Consider the following 23676-nt stretch of genomic DNA (forward strand, 5'->3'; position numbering starts at 1 on the left):
CCATAACCCAAAGCAAGAACTTTGTGAATTCTTCAGTCAAAAGACACATTTGCCACAGCCTGAAAACCTAGCCCTTGCAAAATAGTTTGCAAACTAAATTCAGTCTCAATTACAATGGTCTGGATTCAACTAACCAGGTATGCTAGCAGAAGCCAGTACAAGGACTCCCACTAGCACAATGGGGCTCCCCCCAAAAAAAAATCTTCTCTGGAAGGTGAGAAGAACTCACAGAACAACACACAAGGGGAGATGTGAAATTGTTCCGTGTGGCAAGCAAAAATGCTTGCACTGACTGAAAGATTGCAATGTTGAATTCCATCATGTATTTTGCAGCATAGTTGCCATTTCTGAGTTCTCAGTATGTAAAGGTTTATAAATTTATGATTAATTAAAATGTTATTGCAATACTTCCCCCAAGATATCTCAACTTAATTTTGTGTACAAGGTTACAGAACATACTTCCACTGCAAGTTTTCCATGTCTTTCAGTGTGCTTACTTGAATAATTTATCATGGGAGTGCTCTGACATGAATCCCCATAATTTATTCTCACAGGGGAATAAGATTGAGGAAACTAACTTTTCATGTTCAGGTTGAAAACTTAAAAAAATCTGGCCAAGCAAAACTGTGGCTAAAGATACTTCAAAGTACACAAGTTCAAATAAACAAGGCTTTGGGTTTCATTCCCTTTAGGAGAGGTGAATTTGGAAATACTCTCAAGTAATTGTACCTTAAACCAAGTGACTTGAGGCTGAGGTCGTCCTGTTATCTTACAGGAGAATTTACCAGTCTGTCCCTCTCGCACTATGACCCGATTGGGTTTTGTAGCAAACTTGGGTGGGCATTCGCCCCAGATGCTTGGTCGTTGCTCTACCGGTGGAACAGTAACTCTACCACTGGAAAGGAAATAATATTATCAGAGCTCAGTAATTAATATAGCTATATTTAAAGAGATTGTTACTTCTTAAATTGTGCTACTTAAATGTGTTTTATGAACAGTGTTCAGGTGATTAAAACAATGAAAGCAGTAGACTGGGGTAGGGAACCTGTGGCCCCCAATGTTGTTAAACTACAATTTCCATCATTTCTAAGCATTGGCCATGATGGCTGAGGATGGTGGGAGTTGAATTCAGCAATAGCTGCAGGGGTACTTGTTCCCCACCCCTGCGGTAGACAATATGGTGTCCTTTTTGAGAACCTATTTGCACTTAAAAAAATAAAAATCTAAGGTACAGTTACATAATGTATGTACCTCTCATCAAGTTTGAAGAGGGCATATGTCATATGAAAATACTAGGAAGCAGAGGCTTGACCTTTGCCAGCCACCCCTTCTGAGTACTTGAAAGGAACATGTACCACATTTTGTATATTAATTCCCTTCAGACCAGACACAATCAGAAATTGCATTTTGCATTTTGGAATGCAGGGTAGCTGCTTACATAATGATCATTGCCATAGGTTCCTCCCAAAATGGAACACCATTTTGCCAGATGCCTTCCTTTAATATGCACACAACACATACAAGCATGCTCTTTGACAGCTCTGGTTGTTCATAAGTAACAATGAACAGTCTAATTGCCACATACAATAGAAGTTCTCTTACTGGACAGATGTCCATGAATATTCCACTACATAGCAGAATCACCACTATCCAAAATCTGATAAAACTGTTTATCTTCTGTAACAATCCTCCAGCAGAACTGGGTGATCTTCTCAACATTCTCCTTCAGTTATCTAAGAAACTACCCAATTTTGTTTAGAATAAAATAGGAACTAAAGGAACTAATACAGACCCCCTAACTCTCTAATAAATAGTACCCTAACTTAACTGGACTTATGTAACAATTTGGATGCCTCTGGCTAATTCATCCATAAGCAGGTAGTCATACGCTTTACAAAGGGGCCCAAGTCAGACATGGTTTTGCAGAAAATCCAATCATTGTTTTGCAGAGCATATAAACAAGTGCATTTAGAACAGAGATGGGCCAGTCCTTCAGCATCAAGAACCACAATGGAAGTTCTATGCGGCAGCAAAGCTTGCATGCATACTTTCTGTAAAAATTTAACACAAGCACCTACAAAGGAGTTCAATGGCAAGTTATGGTGCAGGCATACATGGAATTTATTCTGTAGCAATGGCAGGTGCCATGCCTCTTTCACTCTTTGGCTTGGCTGGATTTTGGAATCAATTTGAAATCCTGGCACATCAGAAATGTGGGATATGTCCCCCTTTTGCCTACAGAGTGACCCAGTCAACTGGTGCAGCCAAGTGATCTACTAGTAATCCCTCCAAATCTTAAAAGCCAAGAGATACCCTCTTTTTTTAAAAAAAATTACAAGGTGAAGAATCGTGTGATTTGAGGACACCTAGTTGATGACTGAGGTTTGTTTTACACCATAATCTTTTAAATTCCGCCCCAGCCCCCCAAAATTTAAGAATGAAAATTCATAGAACCTGCAATTCTGAAAATTCAGCCATAAACATGTTTACAAAAGCAACTCTAAATCAAAAGCTGGAAGTGGCCTTCCAGCCGCCTGCTGCTACATTTAAGAGTTAAATGACCAGCATTAAAACATCTTTATAGTGTTGGCCCATCTCTGCTCATACTCAAGGAACAAGCTACTTCAGTGATGAAATCATCAATACCATGTCAACTGAGCTGGCTGCTCTCATTCATAAACAGCCTTGAAATATGAGCCAATACTATAGCATGACCCAAACCCATGCACATTACTATGGACAAGGCCTATTTCAACAGCAAATACACAACCACACATTAGCAGGAGATAATCAAGGGTGATGAAGTTGAAGCTGTGGTTTTCAGGCAAGCAAACGAAACAAACGTTCTTGGGCCATGTGCATTTCACACAACAGCTTACCCATAAGCCAACAAGTTGTGCCCATCTCTTTCTGCTTCCACAACGTATCAGAACACTAAGAAAAACCACATATGGCCTCAGCCCAAGGAGCAGTCACATCAATGTAAAGACGACAATTTGGGGGCAACTTGTTAATTCTGAATAAAATAAGGTCATGGTGAAGATTTTTGTAGGCAACTAGAAATACAGATGGTCTCAGAAATCGCATGAGTTGAAAAACAATTGCTATGAGCCTCACTTGCCTTGCCTTCACTTTTAACTTGAAAAAAGAAAAGAATAGTGGGCTCAGGAGCACAGCATATGGGAAAAGTGGGAAAAATCACCCCTGAAACTGCTATTAGCCACTGGAGGAAAGTGTTCGCTGGCACACACACACACAAATTCCTCTCATGCCCACAGCAGTTTGCGGAGAGACATGATGCTATTGCCTGCCACCACCACCCCCGCAACCACACACTACTATTTACAATTTTAAAAGGTACATGACATGCATTCATACATTTCAGCTGGTATCTAGTTGGCCTTAAAGGTAGACAGGTGGAAAGAGAGAACGAAAGGGACAATCAGTTTGCTGAGAAGCCTCAAGGGGCTGGTAAATGTACTGCAATTTTCTGTAAGTCTGTCCTAGTTGCAAGGAATGTTTTGAGCAAAATTGATATTGCTAATAGCAAGGGTCAATGTTGCTCAAGAAAGCATGGAGGGGGAAGTATTTCAAAATGTGTGCATATTCCAAAAGCTATCAGTATTCTTCCGCTCTAGAAATGTGAAAACCACTGGAATTCTTACCCAGAACTTTTGGCACCAGAAGGCAGACTGTACTTCTTCAAAACAGATCCTGGAAGCAGAAAACAGAAGGAAAGAAATACAATAAAAATACTAATCAGGGCTGCAATTTCTTTCAGATTTAGGGACGCTGGCTACAGAAAATTAAAAATTAAAAAGCCATCCTTCCATCAATTTCTAGTAAAATATATGATACAAGGTGGCAAAAAATAAATATATGTTTTCCCTCTGCGGCAAATGGGGGAAGCATTTAAGTTCCATGTCTTGCATGTATGTGTGTTTTGCTGTTTATATATTTGCTGTTTATATATATTATATGTTTATACTCTAGAGGTGGAGAAGCCACAACGCCTTGGATCCCAGTAGTAACGGACGAGCCATTTGGTGTGGTGTGCTTTTCAACCATCGAAACAGGAGTCCAAAACTGAGTCCCATATACAAAACAAAAAGCTGTCTTACTCTTCACTATAATTTCTCCACATATACGAAGGGATAACTTTACCAAGCTGTGAAATGTTCTTTGCCATTTTTAAAATTACTAATTACTTTTCAATAGTGCATTTATATTTACTTCCAAAAGTAGTCCAGTTTGACTTAACCTCACCTATCTAAATTTGTTACCTTTTATTTCTCTCCATAAAGACAAGAAAACTGTTTTATACAAGAGTCAAGATATGAGGAATGTATTATTAACTGTATGTTTAGCACCATCTACTGGACATGGGCAGGATTATCCCAAGCCAACATAACTAAATGGTGAATACGCCCCCCTCCTTTTTTTGGCAGAACAGTACTGTAGTATGAACTGACCTAGGAAGCCTGAGCAAAAGAAGCTTCCATAAATAATAATAATATCTTCTTATTCAAGCACAAAATAAATAAAAAAGCACAGTGGTGAAGAATGAGCTGTGAATGCCTCCAGCTCAAATCTCACCTGCACTAGGTAGAGAATTGGTAGAGAATGAGACTTTTAATCTCAGGGTCATGGGTTTGAGCCCCACATTGGGCAAAAAATTTCCTGCATTGTAGGGGGTTGGACTAGATGACCCTTGTGGTCCCTTCCAACTACAGTTCAATGATTCAATGATTCAAATGAATGATTCAATGATCTCACCAGAAGCCATAGGCAAGCCACTACAACCTTACCCAGGCCTCCTCCTCACCTGATGTGGGGCAGAGCAGAGATGTACCAGTTAGTTCTGCATTCTCTATAGTATCTCAGGGGTTCTAAATTACATGGAGAGCCTCCATGAATAAAGCATTCGCCCTCCAATGTGCAAAGGCTTGCAAGCTTATCACAGGCATGCAGTGGAGGAACCAATGATAGCCAGCACATGCCCACACTTCCCCTCATTGCTCCCTCAAGGAGACCTGAAAATATCATGATAATATCATGATAGTAGCACTGACCTACCTGATAGGGTTACTGTTAAGAATTACTGAGATAATCAGCATGAACCACTTTGAACACTCTAAGGTGCTGCATCTGGATGGTTTATTATTACACAAATAAGCCACACACAAAACACGTACAGAAACCTCAGTATTAGTATTATAAATATTTGCAAAGAAAAGCAAAACAGATAATGCTGAAACAGGCCAGACTGGAGGAGGAAGAGAAATCAGGCCAATCATCCAGTCCTGCTACTCAACAGAAGGCCACACCATCAGGAACTGGGGTCATCTGCCCTCACATAGCCTTAAAGTGGATCCCCAGCATTCCACAAGCTCTGTCCTTAGTGGCAGCCATTGCAGAGAGCTGATACTATCAATGTGGAAATGACTTTAGCATTGGTGCCTATGCTCTCATTCTTCTTGGGGGTGAAGACACAGGAATAGCCAGCATTTCATTTTCTGCCTTATTGAAAGCCTTATCATTTTTATAAGCTTTTCCTGCTTACTTTCAATCTACTTCTCCCTTCATTTGCTACCAGGGTAAAGCATGCCATACATAACGTGCAACAGAATGGAAAGACCCTTACCTTCCACTGTTAATTCTACTGTCACCTGACGAACGCCACCAGCATTCCGGGCCTCGCAGGTGTATGGCCCACCATCTTCCTCCTGCACCCCTTTTATAATTAAGCTGAAAAGCCCTCGAATGCTACGGTCCACTACACAGCGCTCTCCCTCTGTCAGAAGTTGCCCATTCTTGTACCATGTGACTTGGGGTTCTGGGATGCCTCTGACCTAGAAAGATTGGGTGCAAAAAGATTGGGGGTGGTGTGCGGAGAGTGAGAAAGGGGGGAGGAGAGAGAAACAAACACAGAAGGTGACTTTATCTGGAAGAAATGCAGAACACTTCATAAGCCAGTGGAAAGTATTTTCTAAAGCCATATCTGTTAAACACATACAAACTGTTTTGAGCCAAATGGCAAAAACCTGAAGAAAAAGAAAAGAAACTATTGGGTGCATCAAGCTGTTAAAACTAGCAATGCTGCTCCAGCAGGCAGCTACCCAGACAAAGCTTTTTTCTGTCTTTTGAAATTTTAAAGCCAGAAATGAGAAATTCTGAGAAGCAGAATCATGAGCCAAAATTATTAGAGCATATTCTACTGTCAAACGGCTGTCTAGACTAACAGATTTATTGTAGCATGACATTTGCAGGCCTCATTATCAGATGCATTCACTAGGAGAGGCATTTAGAAGAAGCAATGTTCATCAGCCTCTTTAGAAAGGGTCAAACACCACCTATGGCAAAATAGACCTGGTTGTGTTTTTTGAGTGTTAAGTGTGCATGCGTAAAACTGTGTGTGCAAAATTTGGTTAACATTTTATGACACATAAAAGGTGAACTTTCCCCAAAATGAATTTCATGAATATCCAAAAGTAGCTATTTCTCCCAATTTTGAGGGGCAAACACCTGAAGAAGCACCTATTTCCATACCAACCTGTCCATGAATTAAGATCTTCTGCTGAGGGTCTTCTCTAGGTGTCACCTTTATCTAAGCTACATCACTCAGTCACAAAGGAGAAGACATTTTCAGCAGTTGCACTCTAGTTACAGAATGCCCTCCTTAAAGAGAGTGCCTGATTTACATTTTGTTTTGCACGAAGCAAAAAACATGTTGATTCATTCAGACATTTAAAAATTGTTGTTATTTCTATTTCTGCTTTGAATGAGCTTTATTTTCTGTTTTATTTCAGTCCATATTATGATATAAATTTTGAGTGTTACACTTCCTTAAAATCCAAATAGGATACAAGACAGTACATAAGTATTTTATACAAAATAATAAATCCAACATTTACATTCCGAATGTCAACATTCCGAATTTCAAATATTCACTGGACCATATATTTCTTTCCAACAGAATAAATCAAGAGGAGTGCCTAACATTCTTAACAAGAGCTGAAAACTGTAAATTTAGTTAAGCAATCAGTAAGGCCGGAAGTTAATGGAACATCTGATTTTTAATGCACTTTTTCTCCTGCATGTTGCTATTCAATTTCTGCAGATACCCCTTAATAATGTGAAGTTGTGGAACTGTCACCATCAAGACCATGCAAAGTTACCTACTGACCAGTGCCAATGGGTCATCATGGCATTTTATGAAGCAATTCTTCAACCAGCGGATTTAGCCTGGGAAATGATACAAGCTTATCACATGTAGTCCAGGAAATGATATAAACTTTTCACATATAGTCCATCGCACTGAATGCATTTACACAGTTATTTTGAGCTACGACATAAACAGGATAAAAAAAATTATCCACCAGGTGGTGTCCTTTGCAGTTACAAAGTTCTCACAAAGTAACAAAGACCAACACCAATTAACAATATGTTGTTCCCCACAATAAACAAATACAGTGTGTGTGTTTTAATTTCATTTATTGTAAAGAAAACTGAAAAGCACACACAAAATCAACTGGTAGAAAACAGCTAACATGGGAATGCATCTGTAAATGGGGATGCAATGCATTTGCAGCATGAGCAGTGATCCTCATGGAGAAGTTTCCACAGAATGTTAAACTCCAAGGACAAGCATAACAATTACAATGTCCAGCTGCAGTCTTAGGTATTTTCCTTCTGCAGCTAGGGGAAAATACTATACTATAACAATAATCTTTGTGAAGACTGGCAAACATTCCTCACAGCATAGGAAAGGTGGAGCTGACCTACAAGATCTGGTAATCCACTAGAAGGTAACAACCCAGAATTTAGGAATCACTGTCCTCTCCTCTGCTAATTTACTAATGAGAAACTTAGCTTCCTGATGTTCACACAAGCAATCATGCAGTTTATCATCATCGGGTGTAAAATAAAAGAAAACTAAAGATTTTCTTAAGTGGCAGTTAACAGCACACTGAATGAACTAAGGCATAACTCAGGTTTCTCTGGCACTGCCATTGGTATTAATCTAATAATGTCACAATAAAGCAGATCCAAGCATATTCTCTAGATTACAGTGTGTCAAAAGCAGTGAGAGGTTTGGATAAAAGCAGGCACCAATGTCAGAAGTGCTTGCAGGAGAAGGAATTGATTTAACAAAACAAATAGATGGTAGATTCCTCCCTGGAAAATATTATAATCTCTTCCTATCATCCAGTCCAATTTCAAATAACACAGGCCACAAAGTATTGTGCCTTTCTCCTTCTGGATGCTATTCCAAATTATTAGTTTTCCCTCATGATAGAACGTATCACTCTAATTTCCCTTAGCTCCAATTGGACCATACTATGTCATTCCTATCCAATTCTTCACTTACGGTTAGTTTCATAGGCTTCTTTGACCATCTTTTGGCTCTCCCTCATACATAAGCTACATTTCAATTTTTTCCATGTGTTTTTATTTTGCAAACATCAAGCCTCCAATTTGAGGAAGAACAGCAGGAGGGGCACATGCATCCAAAAGGATGAGAGAGTTCTTCCTAAGAAAATCAGAGAGAGAGGCTGATTGATGCATAAAGGGCTTAATTTTTGTGAGTTTCGTTAGCCCACACTGCCTTGCAGCTTCATCAGTTGGTATAGTACTTGGGGGGGGGGGAGAATAAGGAGAAGGAGCAAGTGGCGAATTATTCTGTATGTGAGGATTTACATTTCAAGCTAGAGTTTGAAACACATTTCATATGGAACTAACCCCTGCACTGAAAAGATGTATTCCTGCCATAAAAATGTCTGGCGATTCTAAAACAAGCTGCCAGTTACCTCAGTTTGATGCCGATGGTGGACCAATTCCAGAACTGCAGCAGGTTTTTCTATAAATAAAAAATTAATTTTTCTGGTAACTCTTTCAGGCTCTGCAGAAACATCTGCATTTAATAATACATCCACAATGGGTGAGGACTTATCCACTTATCTAATGCTCTGCAGCTTAAGGCAATAGCCCTTATTTATAGCCCTGTCTACTCCTTACATGGGCCTACAGATTCCTAAGAGTAAACGGGTGGAGGATTGCTTTCACCCAAAAGAAAGGAACAAAGATTGAAATGCAGCTTACTTCCAAGTAAAGACCAATTCACAGTGCATGCTGATTGTCTAACCTGTCTCCACTAATAAGTGGGGTAAAGACTTACGTGTGTAAACACATAATGCATATGTGACAGGGACTGAGTTATAGCCAACTGCAGCGTCCCAATTGTATGGACTCTTGCGTTTTAACTGTTGTAGCCTGCTCTGGGACCTTAATAAATTGTAGTACAGTCGTACCTCGGGTTACATATGCTTCAGGTTACATATGTTTCAGGTTACAAACTCCACTAACCCAGAAATAGAGCTTCAGGTTAAGAACTTTGCTTCAGGGTGAGAACAGAAATTGTGCTTCAGCGGCACAGCGGCAGCAGGAAGCCCCATTAGCTAAAGTGGTGCTTCAGGTTAAGATCAGTTTCAGGTTAAGAACGGACCTCCAGAACAAATTAAGTACTTAACCTGAGGTACTACTGTAATATTAATAGGTTTACAGATACTCATATCCTTTTTGGTATTAAGGTGTTCAGCAGGAAACACATAGTGGATATGTAGAACATCCAGCCAGCCACGTAATGTCTGCATTGGCCCTGAATTCAGTGAGCAAAGTAAACTTGAATGAAAGTTCCACAGAACATTAAAAAGTCCCCTCAAAAAGCTACTAGGGCTTTCTCTGAATATTTTGCAACTGTTCTTAAATGACAGCATCAATGCCTTGGTTTGTACAGACTTCAGATAATGGAAGAATCTTGATATATTTTCAACCCACATCCACAACAAACTGTTTCTGATCTAACCTGAAACCAGAAGTAGGCTAAACACATATAAGCTAGTTACAATATTTCAAGACCTATTTAAATGACATAGACCTTGAACTCCTGCAGTAAATTTCTGCTCAGAAGCTCAATGAAGAGTAACAAGACATGCTGTACCATTACCAGTACAACATGCAATGTCATAAGAAGGTGAGTTTCTTCCATTCTGAACACCATGATCCTTTTTATTACCCTTCTCAAGCTCTAATCAAGAAGAAGTTTGCAAAGGTTTACAAAATATATATCCCCAAGTGCATGAGAGTTTTTGTCTTGCTTGCAATGCTGACTTTATAATCACATGGTTACACTAAAAAATTCAGTTGCCAACCCTTTTAAGGTCTGCTTTTATTGGCATTTTATCTTGTATCATTTTGTGTAAGCTGCTTATATTTTTTATGAAGCTACATATTAATAATGATAAATAAAGAAATCTACCATGGATATAAAGTTAATCCCAGATGACATGTGCATTGCCTCTAACCTATTGTGGTTTTCAGTTCTTGGGATTTCCTACCTTAACCCATGAATCTGAAAACTTGCCCAATTGGGACTAGTAACACCTAGGACTCTTCTTACAAAATAATAAATGTCTTCATTCAATAGTTATGCTCATTGCTCAATGTTTGGAAATCACACAAATTATTGCAAACACACTGTCATCAACGAGTCTTAAGTATCCATTAAAGTTTTCAATCAAATTCCAGATTCAATACGACACCAGAAATGGCACACAATAAAATCATGGCATGCTTGATAACAACAAAATATGGTAAAGGGCTATTTACCTATTTTCTAACATGGCTCCCAGTGCTTAATAATGCCTGGTCTAGAATCCTAGATGACTTAGATTAACATCATCATTCAACTCAAAAGGGGAATTAACTATCTCTTTCAAAATCATCCATGCATTGAAAGAGAGAGGATCAAATGCATGCTTCAACTTGCAGCATAAGCTGTCATATTTTGTCTCAACATCTGGCATTGCTTAAGTTTCTTATTCCATATGTAAGCAGTGCTAATAAATCACTGCTTTGGGAGTTCACATTTGAAGAATGCCACTACTGAGATCTTCCCCCAAGCAATCCAAAGTAGCAGAGGAAAAATTTCAGCAATGTCTTTAACAAAATCCCTCAAAATCAGAACATTATTGAATTATTAGTCAACACTGTATCTAAGTAGCCTGACTCTACCTCATCTTTAACTGTGTGCTTTAGGACTTCATCCCATGGAACTCTTAGCTCTGTTTCCCTTTCATCGCAAATGGAAGTAAATTTTGCTGCCTTGATTTATCCATCTATTTTAGGTAATGAGTCCATAGGCTAGCAACATTCATGGAAAACAGATCTATTAGCCACAATGGCTATTTGGAACACCCATGTTTAGGGGTTGCTTGTCTGAAACCTGAAAGAACATGCTCAGGAGGCATACCTTTGCCACCACAACTCTTCCTGGCAGCCACTATCTCACCCAACCCACCCAGCCCCTGAATGAGGACATGGGTACACAGAAATCTTTCTAACAGAAACACCACACATCATGTAGTGTCACCCTGATGAACCTTTAGAGGAACAAATGGCAGCTGTTTGTGGAGGGATGTCTCCCATTTCACCGCCCACAGGTGGAGCAGCAAAGTAGGAGGGCATTTCATCTCAATCATAACTCATAAACAATATTTTTAACAATTTAGATTTTAAAACCATGGGCCTTAAGTATTTTTTTTTAAAAAAACCCCCACAGATCATATATTCTAAAAAGTTTTCAACCACCATCTAAAAATGCAACTGTTTTTCAAAGGAAGGAAAATTAGCCATCAAAAAGGCTCTGCCTCTTGTTGCTCCCGGCCTGATCACACAATAGGACAAAAACCATAGCCTTCAATGGCAATCAGGAAGGCCAGGTCACAATTTGTGTACTTATCAAAACATAATTGCTCTGAAATATGCTTAGGGACAATGCATTACCCAGAAAAGCCCTCTGCTAAAAACCTTACTCTACCCACAGGGAGTCTGGCTACTTCCACTGCAGGAAACAGAGTCAAGAAAAACTCTCTGGGATAGCCTCAAATGACTTTTATAATCTTAATTACTGGTCCCTCCGTGCTCTATTTTACCTGGCTCATCTATTGCAGTACCTTATTCAAGTAGCTTAATGTGAAGGGAACATCCTATGCTCTCACCTCATGGCTTTTCACTCTCATCTCATATAAAGTAACAGAAACTCCACATCATTAACCAAGGTAACAGATGATTGAACTGACAAAATGCAGGAGAATGGCAACAGCAGAGGAAAAATAGGTCTGTTTGGAAAGCCCCAGAAGCCAAAGCAATGAACCACCACTGTGGAAGCTGTGGCTTTTCCAATAAATACAAAAATTACTCCAAGGATGAGTGGAGAAGCTCCAACTAAGCCAACATTTATAGTACTCCCAACAGTGAAGTATTTATGAGCTATCTACAAAAGACATGGTCTGTTAGCAGAAAAGCAGACAGCAGCTGCAAATCATATTGTTGACAATCATCTTATTGTTTTCCAGGTTTCCTTACAAGAAACTGGTAGGGCTCTTGCACAGAAGTTGATTCTACCATTAGCCACCATGGCACATTAATCTGAACACAGCAAAAACATCTATTTCAGTATTCTATTAAAAGTGGCTGCACATGCTTTGAATTGTTTGTCCTAAGACAAAACAACATTTTAGAACTATAGTACTTTTCTGTCCTCGCAAATAAAAGAGATAGCAAAAATGTTCCGGAAAATGTATGCATAGGATCATTATTACAATGGAGTTAGCTGGAGATTTGGAATTGGTGTAATCCAGATTCTCTTATATTATTCAGCAATTAGAAAGAGATTCTTAACAAATGGTAAGTATGTACAAGAAAACATAGCTATGATGATCGGCAAAGCTCAAGTCTCCAAGCAAGTGCTAGTTCTGACATCCTTTTCCTGTTCACAATTAGCTTTGCTCCATTGTTCTCTATATTGTCTTCCAGGTACACAATCCCACTTTCCATTGCCAACATCATCTCATCCAACACCTTCCTTAGGCTTTCATCACCTCTAACCTTTCTTTTCTTACCTTCTTTACTTGGCTCAGCAGCTGACCCTACCACAGATGCATTTGCCTTGGCCAGTCCTTCCTCTACACTTAAATTTTCTACTTCCTCCAACTTTCCTTCCCTGGCTGCTTTACAGTCAGCTATCTTCATAATTACAACAGATGGCAATTGGTTGCATACAAATACAATAAAAATACAATATATTGGCCACAATGCTTGTCTGGGGTTTGCCCCAGAGGAGGATGCACCCAATGGTTTCAGGGCCCAAAGTCATGTGTCATCACGGCATGCAAGTAGGAGTCAGATGTGATATATTGACTCAACTAAATATACAGTATTACATAAGTGCTATTTAGCAAAACTGAAATGAATATGCATAAATAGATGTGTGGGATTCCACTAATGAGTCCCATCAGAAGCCCTGCCCCAGGACGTCTGCTTGCACAACTGTCTTCCCGTTTCCTTCTGCGAGAAATTATATTGGGTGGTTCCAGAGAACCCCCAGAGCAGCACACAAGGGGAGGAGACGAGGGTTCGTTCCATTTGGCAAACCCAAATGCTTGCCCTGATGGAAATATCACCATATTGCAATGCTGAATTACTCTCAAATAAGGATAGCAACATCAAGATGTTGAGGTGTAGTTAACTAAGCTTCCACTATGTATATTTAGAGATTAGGCTGGAACACCTTGAGATGGAAAAATATTCAAATTTAGTCCTTAACTGTGCAAACATTTCATCTGCACTTGCATACCACCAATGTGTCAGTGCCAATTTAAGGCATACACATGTAACCCTAAACCTGCATATGGAACAAAGAAGATCTGAGAATTTGTACAGAGGTTAACTGTACAGATTGCACACTTGCAATCCTTCAACTTCAAGGAACACACGCCTCTCCTATCCTGGTTATACCTCTGCTGCAACTTGTGGTTGCTGCTGGGAATGCCTAATTCCCTGTCCATCTAATGCAACTAATGTTGTGATTAGACAGGTGAGCCAAGTTTATTTACTGAACCAGGAAGATCTAGGATCAAATTCCTGCTTTGTCATGAAGCTCCTGGGTAATCTTGGGCAAGTCACCATTATCTCAGCCTAACTTACCTCACAGGCTATAATGAAGTTAAAATGAGATACTCTCCCCAGGCATGACAACTTGTCTGCTTGCTGGAAAAATAGGGTACAAATCTGATAAAAGAAATAAATCTTGCTGTTCAATGTCACTACTGTTGTAAGACAACTCATGACACTCCACTTGAGAGGTGCGCAGTTTTAGATATTAAAGCACTCAGGTACCACTTTGAAAATACTTCTCATACAATTGTGCCCTGCAAATTAAAAACACTTGTTTTATTTTATATGGAAGGGCAAAAAGTTAGAATTTCCTGAAACAGAAGGCAAATAGAGAAATCCTATTTTTTCCAAAGGTGTATAGGATCTTTTTACCTCTCATGTTCTCACATTTCTACAGTTATCCTGCACAGTGACTGCTGTAGAATCAAGTGTTATATATAATATTAAAAGGCACAGGACTTCAATTGTTCCCAAATAGGGCTTGCTTGGACTTTATCACAGAATTGTGTCCCTTCAGAATACCAGATTTTTCAGAATTGAGTTGCAAGAAGGTTGTTGGAGGGAAATGCATTTCTTCATAATGGACACATAGATGCAAGACATTAAAAAATGCTCTTTTGTGTTTTTAGCAGAAGTCTCAGATGGAATTATAGCAAAAGGTTACTTTTTGGTAAACTGTCATGATAAATCATTACACTGCAGGCAACATCTATCTTCCTTTTTAAGCATTACAGAGCTCTTGGCAGTATGTCATTTATTTATGCAATCCATTGAACAGGTGGAACATTTATACTATCCTTTGACCAACCCTGAAAAGAAAGTAGGGCTGAGCAAAATCTGTGCCTATATTTCTGCAGCATTTCCCACTTTGTGTTTCCAGCTAGCTGCTGGATTCTCCCCCTTTAAAAAGCAATTGTGCAAACTGGTGTGCAACATCGCGTGATACCAGGTCATGAGAGTTATTGACTAGCTATGTCAATTGTCTATGGGAACGCACATTGGAATACTTTGCCCATTCAGAGAAGGGCAAAGCTGTCAGACATTAGACTAAGAATGCCTTTAACCAAAATTAACCTGTGAATTACTAGAGAATATATACCAGGCATTAGAAATTTATAATGCTTAAATGTGGATGACAAAATTTGCATGCCTGCACTATCTTATGACATATTTAAATTTGTGAAATAAAGTAGCATTAGTTCCAAGTGAAACTTGAGGAGCTGCCCAGGGCACCTGCAATTTTCCACACATATTTTCTATGAAATTTCTAAAAGAATGTTTGCAGGTTAGGTCCTTCAGTACAAGCTATTTCCAAGCATCAGCACAGCAAATAATCCAGGAACTACTTTCAGTGCTTATCAAATCAGTTCAGGAATCTGTCCGGAAAATTATGATATGATCAAGTATTCATTTCAGGAAAAGCCTCTGGCACAGGAACAGAGATTATTGAAGAACAACAGCAGGTTTGTGTTGCAAAACCCACTAGGACAAAATATAAATAAAAAATCACCAGAAGCAACTCAAGAAAGAAACTAATAAGCTGTTGTGTTATGCTGTAAAATTGGGGTTCTTCTGTCCCTTTTTGGAATGGATAGTTTAATCACAATGTCCCTGTTGAAATGTTGTCAGGTTTAAATTTAAAAAATATCTTTACTAAAGATCAAATAAATTTTGCAAGATTTCAAGCTTTACAAAGTTCTTCAGTAGGCATAAAGATCCTGAGCTCCTAGTGTAACATAGTGGCTAAGACTGCTGTATGAACCAAAGGTTTCCCCAGTTAAATCTCATCTTGCCATGGACTCTGCTGGTGGCTTTTGATAAGCTGTCATCTCTTAGTCTGTGACATGAGGTTGGCAATTTAGCATTTACAGGCAATTTAGTATTTACAGGCAACCCAGGGTATTTACAGGCAACTCTCAGGGTGGCTCAAAACAAGAAAGGTAATGTTTTACAACAATAAAAGCATGTATACAGCATTTGCAGTGCATAAAAACGACTTAAAGCTAAGACATAATAAAAGACCTAGGGAAATAAATAGGCCTTTGCCTGGAACCAAATAACAGCAAGATTCACATCAATGAGCCTCTCTAGGGAGAATATTCCACAGCCAGGGTGCCATCACTGAAGTTATGCACCTCATAGCCACCTGCTGCATCACAACCAATGAGGGTGCATATTGAAGAGTCGTCCAAAGAGGGGCTGTTCTCTGTACAATCAGGGGTCTCTGCCTATGTAGCTACTAAAACAAACTACAGATCACGCCTCAATGCAGAGCCAGATATTTGGTTGCAGCTGTCCCAAATTTAACCAGTGATAGCCACATTGTGCAAATCAAAACAGTCCCATACCTCTCATTAGAATCTAAGTTCCCAAGCTATGCTTTATCGTTCTTTTTTGATGCCAAGTGACATTTTTGGTTTTGCAACTGTAAAAAAAAATTTTAACTAGCATATATATGTAACATATTGTTGATTTACAATACCTGCTTTGAATTTGTTCTCAGATGTTTTGCCTTACTCTATGTTTTTTGTTGTTGTTTTTTGTTTTGTTTATGTAGTTAAGTAAGTTCCTTATTTCTCTGAAATTAGTAGGGAAAGCAACATTTTGAATGAAGTGAAACTTGATGTTTAACATGCCCAAATGCTTAAAAGTACCCTCCATCATCAATACTACTATCATTCGGTTCAGTGCCTATGTAGGTGCTAGGTGAAATAGTTTGAGAAAACAATATTAAACTTCCATTTTTAATGACTTTCAATGGGGAAAAATAAGTTTGGATCAAAAATTTGCTATATGATAAAACATCAACTAACAACTCTGTGACTTTAAAAGTTTGGGAACTGCTGTTGTACACAGGTTGCATTTAAAGCACAGCTGAAGCATGTCTTCTCTCAAAGTGCTTAGTGGATCCCTATAGTGGGCCTGCTATAAGCCTGTCCCATAATACTGGTTCTCTTGCAACATCTGTTGGTGTCCTATAAGAACATTAAGGTGAGGATTGCAGTATGTTTTAAGTGCATTGAGAAATCGTTTACTAGCGGGTCTGGTAACCCAGCTCTTTGCATTTGTGCAGCCCAGACAGGCACACTAATTATTTGACAGCAAGGGCTATATACCAGATTTCATACTCATTAGAATTTTTCTGTTTTTCCTATGCAGGAATCAAAAATGTCTCAGAGTTGTATAAATGAGACAATGGTTCCTTAAAGTACCCCCTCTCCAGAAAATTATAATTAAACTAAGCAAACTTATAAATAAATGAATGCTGAAAGAATTTTAGACTGGAAAAAAGAACCATGTTCATCATCTTCATACCTCCTCATACAACCAGGCTACTGTCTTTCTCCTGAGACATGGCAGAGACAACATGCAGCCCTAATATCAGGCACAGGTTCAGAGCAGTGTAAGGTTTCCCATTTCCTGATACACTTCAAAAGAATGCCTGTATTGCAAAGATAGCTTTGTTCTGGTTAGCATCAAGTTCTCAACAGCCTACTGATTTAGAGGGAGTTAAAGCTATCATCCATGCCAGAGAGCACAAACATAGATCAGCATGCCTCTATTTCCAATGTTCAGCTGTGTGTGCCGTTGTTTGTGTAGCCAACAAAACACAACCCACAAGCAAGAAGAAGGTACCGTCAAGCTTCAGGGCACATCAAGGTTTTCAAAAGTACAAAAACCTTTAGGAAAAATAGCTAATAGTGATCTCAGTTCTAATAGTGATCTCACTTTGCCAAGTGGTGATGACTGGGAACAGAACACCGATGGACCATTAAGGGAGAAAATAGAAAACTTTGTAGCAAGCTGCACTTGTAAATTCTAAAGAATGGTGCCTTTTCACAGGCCCATTCTAAAGCGATATTACACACAAACAAACAAAAATTCTTCTTCTACTGATTTAAAGACTCTTCCAAAATGCTTTACCTGGAAGATAGTCAGAGTATCAGACCCAGCTCTTGCTTCTAGACACTATGGACTAGTGGTCATTTTCTTAGCTTTTTTTTTTTTTTTTTTGCAGTACTTCCCTTGAAACTACAAGGTTTAAATTTCTCTTTCCTCAGACAGAATGCACATTGTCTATACAGTAATCTTTTAAAAATCCACTAGAGTTGCAATTTTTATTGGGCATTGGTCTGCTGCCCACTCAAAGCTGGAAGCAAGCAGTCAGATTTATTCTAAAAAAAATTTTTTTTTAGTTGTCTGCAACCAGTCCTTTTAAAAAGTACCCGTCATTGTGAGGTAGCAGGACCAGTAAAACAGTGGCTAGCTGGCATCCCTACATGTAATGCTCCTATAAAGCCAAACCTAGTACTGACAAGAGTAGTTTAAAGAAGATGATACAGCTGATACCTTGGTTTAAGAACAGCTTAGTTTAGGAACAACTTGGATTAAGAACGCTGCAAACCCCGAAGTAGGTGTTTTGGTTCGTGAACTTTGCCTTGGAAGCAGAACATGTTCCGCTTCCTGTTGAGTGTTTTCCATTTGTAAACTGAGTCCCCCGCTGCTATGGAAAAGCACACCTTGGTTTAAGAACGGACTTCCAGAACGGATTAAGTTCGTAAACCAAGGTACCACTGTACTGGACTTCCATAAGGCAATTTACCATGGTTCTGTCATCTAAAATATCAGCAATAAGAATTTCCCAATATCAAGGAAGCAGACAGGCCATAGCTAAAAACCTTGTGTCTCTTGTGGAGGTCATTTTTGCACTTTCATATGCACTGATCTAATTTATATGTAACACTAAACTGTGGTTTAGCATTACATGCATGAGCCTCAGGGTCATGAGCTCCCCCCTTCCTTATTCTGCACAGTTACAAAGAGCTCAGAGGCATATTATTATTATTTATTAAATTTCTATACCACCCTTCATCCTAGGATCACAGGACAGTTTACAATATAGAAACACAAAAATAACATAGTAACAAATGAAAACAATAACTGCCCCCCCAAAGGGGCCAGGATTTAGGGAAAGACAACATCATGTTCTACATGGAATAAAACAAAACATTTCCTTTTATTGTTATTAAATTCATAGAGAAATTTCTTAAAGAAGAAAAAGACACACTACACATCTTGCTTTAAAAAGAAACTATCCATGTTATCAGAAAGATTGTAGGTTTTTCCTTTTATTAAAAGATACACAGTATTTTGATCTTCACCTCTACTTCAGTTGCCCTGGATTTATGAGGTCACTTTCTTTAACTTCTGCATTTTTCTTCTCTTTCAAGTTCTACTTCCATGCAAATTATTTCGTCATATACTGTGCACTGGGAAAAATAACAGAGATCTGATTCTGTGGGATTTTTATCAGGTTTTTTAAAATGAGAATATAAGATCTTTACAATATCAACTTTATATCCTGCCTTGGAGTCTCAAAATGTTTGTTCTTTCTGATAACATAAATTCCAGTACGGAAGAGTTCTTTGAAGAAAATCTCCTGTCTAGCCATTTTTGTTTTAGACCAAGTAGAGTTTAATATTTATATTGTGTGATTAAGCCAAGTATCAGTAACCATCCATCAAAGCACCTGCTCCTTATTTTTCTGATAGAAAACTTTATATAGCTATAGGTACCGTAACAGCTGCACTTCAGTAAATGCTATCAATCAAATTAAAAACAAACTTGGTCAAATGTGGCAATCCCAAGTCAAAATCCCACCTTAGACATAGTCACACCTGGTCTTTCTATACAGGCAGAGTAAGCAAACAGAACACAGAGAGCAAGTTATGTTTTTTAAAAAATTCTCCACATAAACAGAAATCCAATACAGCAAGCAAAGATCTGGACTTGAAGCCTTTGTGCTGATCTGTTACTGCAGATCCCATCTGCATTATACATTTGAAGCATTATTAGACCACTTTAAGTAGTCAAAGATATCTAACCTTGCTCAAGAGTTAGCAAGGGCTACCAAACATTGGAGCTAGTGGAAAATCCCCCACCCCCCATTTTAAGTAATTTCCTCCTCCCATTTTGAGCACTGGATGACACAATGTTTGGTAGGTCCCTCCCCACACAACCATACGAAGAGGTATTTGTGGGGAATTCAGGAAGCTGCAGAAGGGGGAAGGACGAAAATCCACTTCATGAGCTTGCCTTCTATTTGCACAGCTCTGGATACAACCCAGTGTTTAATGGACTTACTGTTTTAAAATTCTTAGCAGCCCTGATAAGTTTTACCTGAAGAACAGCAATCATCAAATAAATAAAAGTAAATATGGAAAACCCCAGACCTCCATTCAATAAAATGGAAACAAAATATTTGGAAGACATTCCGTTAATGTCAAATGGGACTAATTTCCACATACTTATCAGAGGAGTGACTCCAATAGGCCATTGTACAAGCGAAACAACTTCCACTCACAAAGCAGAACAGGTTGGGGAACTCCTACAGCTGATGGGGGGTGTATAGGGGCATATGGAGAGTAAGAAAGGAACTTGGGTTGTGCTGATGAAAGTCACTGGGCTCCTGCAATGATCTGGTTGGATACAACACAGTTTGAGCTAGTATTTTAGCAAGAAATAACAGCTGCAGCTTGCTTGAAAAGCAAAGTGTTGGTGGAAATTGTCCCCATCCCTCCGAAATTAGAATATATTTTATTCAGACTTTCTGAAACATAATTCTGGACTAGATACTATTCTTAAAGACTTGCTCTTTGTCTTCAAGTGTAGAAGCATCTGTGGCAAACTGAAACAGGGGACATTTATTAACAGTAGTACCTGCCAAAGTATAGCCCAGGTGAAATGCATACAACTAGAGCTCTTAGTTGAAATATATACCCCATTCAAGTGGTCCACAGCCAGTTATTAAAAGGGACTTCTCTGTTGTTGTTGCTGCAATATTGAAAGAGATGTTGTTTTGAACAGCACATACACAGTGTTATGTCTTGGACAATTTAGGATACAAAGGTGTGATTGCAAAACCTACTGAAACAAAAAAAATCCAAAATGTAAAATAATGACTCCATCTTTACATATCATGGACAGGTAGTGTAACTTTTATAGGGAATATCATCAGTGGGAAAAGCTGCATTGCTAGTAGTTTCAGACAGGTATTTTAAAACAAATTTAAGTTGGCCTCTGATTAGCCATGAAGTTCACCGGATGACACTAGATCAGTCACTCTCTGAACCTACATGTTTTCAGTCTACAAAAGCAGAGAATAAAACTTGTATAGTAGTAAATTACCCATGATGACAAACCCTCATATGGCAAAATATGCTGGTACATATATTTCCAAAGAACAGGAATGCAAAGCATAATACTCAGTGTTAGGATCAGCTGACAGTCACACGTGGGCAAACAGTAGTGTAGTAGTTATCACTCTGGACTCTAGCTAGGAATACCCTGTCTGAGCCTAGCCTACCTCAAATGCTTATTATAGTGTAGGTGTAGGTAATGCACATTTGTGGATGCCACCTTGAGCTCAATGGAAGAAGGATGGGATACAAATGTAAACATTAAAGTACCATATAGTGAACAGCCTACTATTTCACATACTGGTGGGGCTCATTTTGAGCTGTTCATAACAGATTGTAGACAATCATATTATTTTTTAGACATATATTTAATTCAAGGAAGAGACACCTTTAGGTCATTTGAGATTGTGCACCAAAGGCTCTTGCCAGGTAAATGATTAATTCAGAATGGCTGTTTTCCAATTTCTCAAGTGAACAACACTGGTGAACAGTACTCCTGCTGAGTACTTTTTTCCTGCTGTGAACATGTCCCTCCATGTTCCTGAGTTCAACATGGGATACTTTCTTGTCCCCCTTTGCCCCAAGCACCCACCCAGAAAGCTTGCCTTACCTTTCCTTCAAACCTGGCCGTGCTTCCAAGCGGCACCCGGATATTCCTTGGAGGTAAAGTAAACGCCGGTGCTTCTGTTGGAGCAGGAGACTTTAGAGAGGAGTGGTCCAGGGTCAAGGTGGCTTTGGAGATCCTAGTAGTCGTTACCAGTTTCACATCCCCCATGTTAAGAGCTTTAAAAGCAGATGAAAAACAAGGAAGTACAAATGCCAGTTATTACTTCTATAGGGACACTGTCAAACCACAGAGAAAATTAAATTAAATACCCAAGTCTTATTTATTTCAGAGGGAGAAGCAAGTAGGATGAAAGCTGAAAACAGGCAATTGTTTCTCAGAACCCTGAAGTGTTAAATCTCTTTCATCCAAATCAGTGCAAATTAAACGTGCTCAGGATTATGCCCAATAAGAAGACATTAAACCTATAGGAAAAGGACACCATTGCTCTGGAAACCCCTTGGCTGCAAGAACAATGAGATTTTTTAAAAAAGAAACCGAACACATAAAATAATTGATCCCTCCTTGTGTGTGAAAAACTGGAGGAATAATCAAGCTAAAGCAACTATAAAATAATAACCACAAGAGCTTAATGGGAAAGGGGTGGAGGGGAATCCAGCAACCTGAAAACTACTTGCATCAGTAATAAATAAATACAATCGTCTAGACGAAAAGTGTGGTTTTAAAAATGGACTGTCTCCATTTATATGGCTTTTCCAGGACAGGACAGACAAGAATTAACTGTACTATAAACAATTTTGCAACAGCAAGCCTCACAATGGGGAAGGGAAATGAACCAAAAGCCTAGAATTATGCCTACAGTAGTTGTGCCTTTTCTTTTCACTGATTATACAAACTGATTTCACAAAATGTGATGGCAAATCATCAGGGAAGGAGTTTCAGAAACAACTATGCAGCTGCATTTGGAAAGCTGGAGATTATTTTTTCGCTGTGATTTTTAATGTCTGCTAGATCAAAGTCATAGTGATTCCATACCAGCCACTGAATCCCCTTATAAATCTCCACACAATCAAATACAGTTTTTGCCTTGCTGTGGCACCACTCGTCACCAATATGAATTCTAGACCCCACTGAACCTTGCTCTGACTTGCTTTTTATTCTTGTTGCTCTCAGTCTCATTCAGTCCCTATATCTACTTGTTGGTCCCTCAAGTATCTTGCAGCAGCTATTTCCAAATTTTAGTAATGCAGTTCTTAAATCCTGCAATGACTTCAAGGCTCTCTTGCCTTTTGCATGCAGAGGAATCTAGGCCTACTAGAAGAACAGCTGCTAAAATATTTTTTGATAAAGATTTTCTCCACAGTAAGAGCAGGAGGAATCTCTTTTAAAAAAGGAAAACAGAGGTTAAAATGTTTAAAACATGCAATACCACACAAATTAAGCTTTTTGGCCACCTGGGTAACTAAGCAGCTGGATATCTACATGCCAGCAAAGCAGACACACCAATAGAACTTTCTTTTTATATTCAGGTAATGGCCACTAGCAACTTGCCTCTAGCAACTTCTTTCATGATTCTCAGAGTGGATTAACAATCACTCCCTCTTCACAAGGAATCTGGGAACTGTAGCTCTGTGAGGGGGATAGGGCCGCAGCAGCATTAACAAACTTCAATTCCCAGAATTCTTTGGTGGAAACCATAACTTTTTAAAAATGGTATCAGGGTTTTAAATATATGTGTGAATGTGGCCTTATCCAGGTGACACTGGGTGTACTGAACGTCAACATCAAGGATGGGGGCCAAATCTAGCCCCCTGAGGCCTCTCTACCTAGCCCTCAGAGCTCTCCCAAGGCTACCACCCCCTCAAGCCCTGCCTTGTTCCAGTGTGTTTTTGCCTA

At 39.0% G+C, this 23676-nt stretch overlaps 1 protein-coding gene across 4 annotated transcripts in view; it reads right to left on the reverse strand.

Annotated features, from left to right (window-relative positions):
* The window catches only part of MYLK (myosin light chain kinase), a 175513-nt gene that overhangs the window by 112013 nt on the left and 39824 nt on the right, over window positions 1–23676 (reverse strand). For 3 of the 4 annotated variants that reach the window (XM_081870369.1, XM_081870370.1, XM_081870368.1), the window contains 4 exons: window positions 21826–21998; window positions 5645–5852; window positions 3666–3714; window positions 730–895 (listed from right to left, as the gene is read on the reverse strand). In XM_081870369.1, the coding sequence (XP_081726495.1) occupies window positions 730–895; window positions 3666–3714; window positions 5645–5852; window positions 21826–21990 (588 nt within the window). In that variant the 5' untranslated portion in view covers window positions 21991–21998. Of the gene's footprint in view, window positions 1–729; window positions 896–3665; window positions 3715–5644; window positions 5853–21825; window positions 21999–23283; window positions 23313–23676 lie in introns of those variants that run through there. The other variant, XM_081870371.1, reaches the window with a different exon arrangement.

The sequence above is a fragment of the Podarcis erhardii genome (genome assembly GCF_964252035.2).
Source record: "Podarcis erhardii genome assembly, chromosome: 1".
NCBI lineage: Eukaryota > Metazoa > Chordata > Lepidosauria > Squamata > Lacertidae > Podarcis > Podarcis erhardii.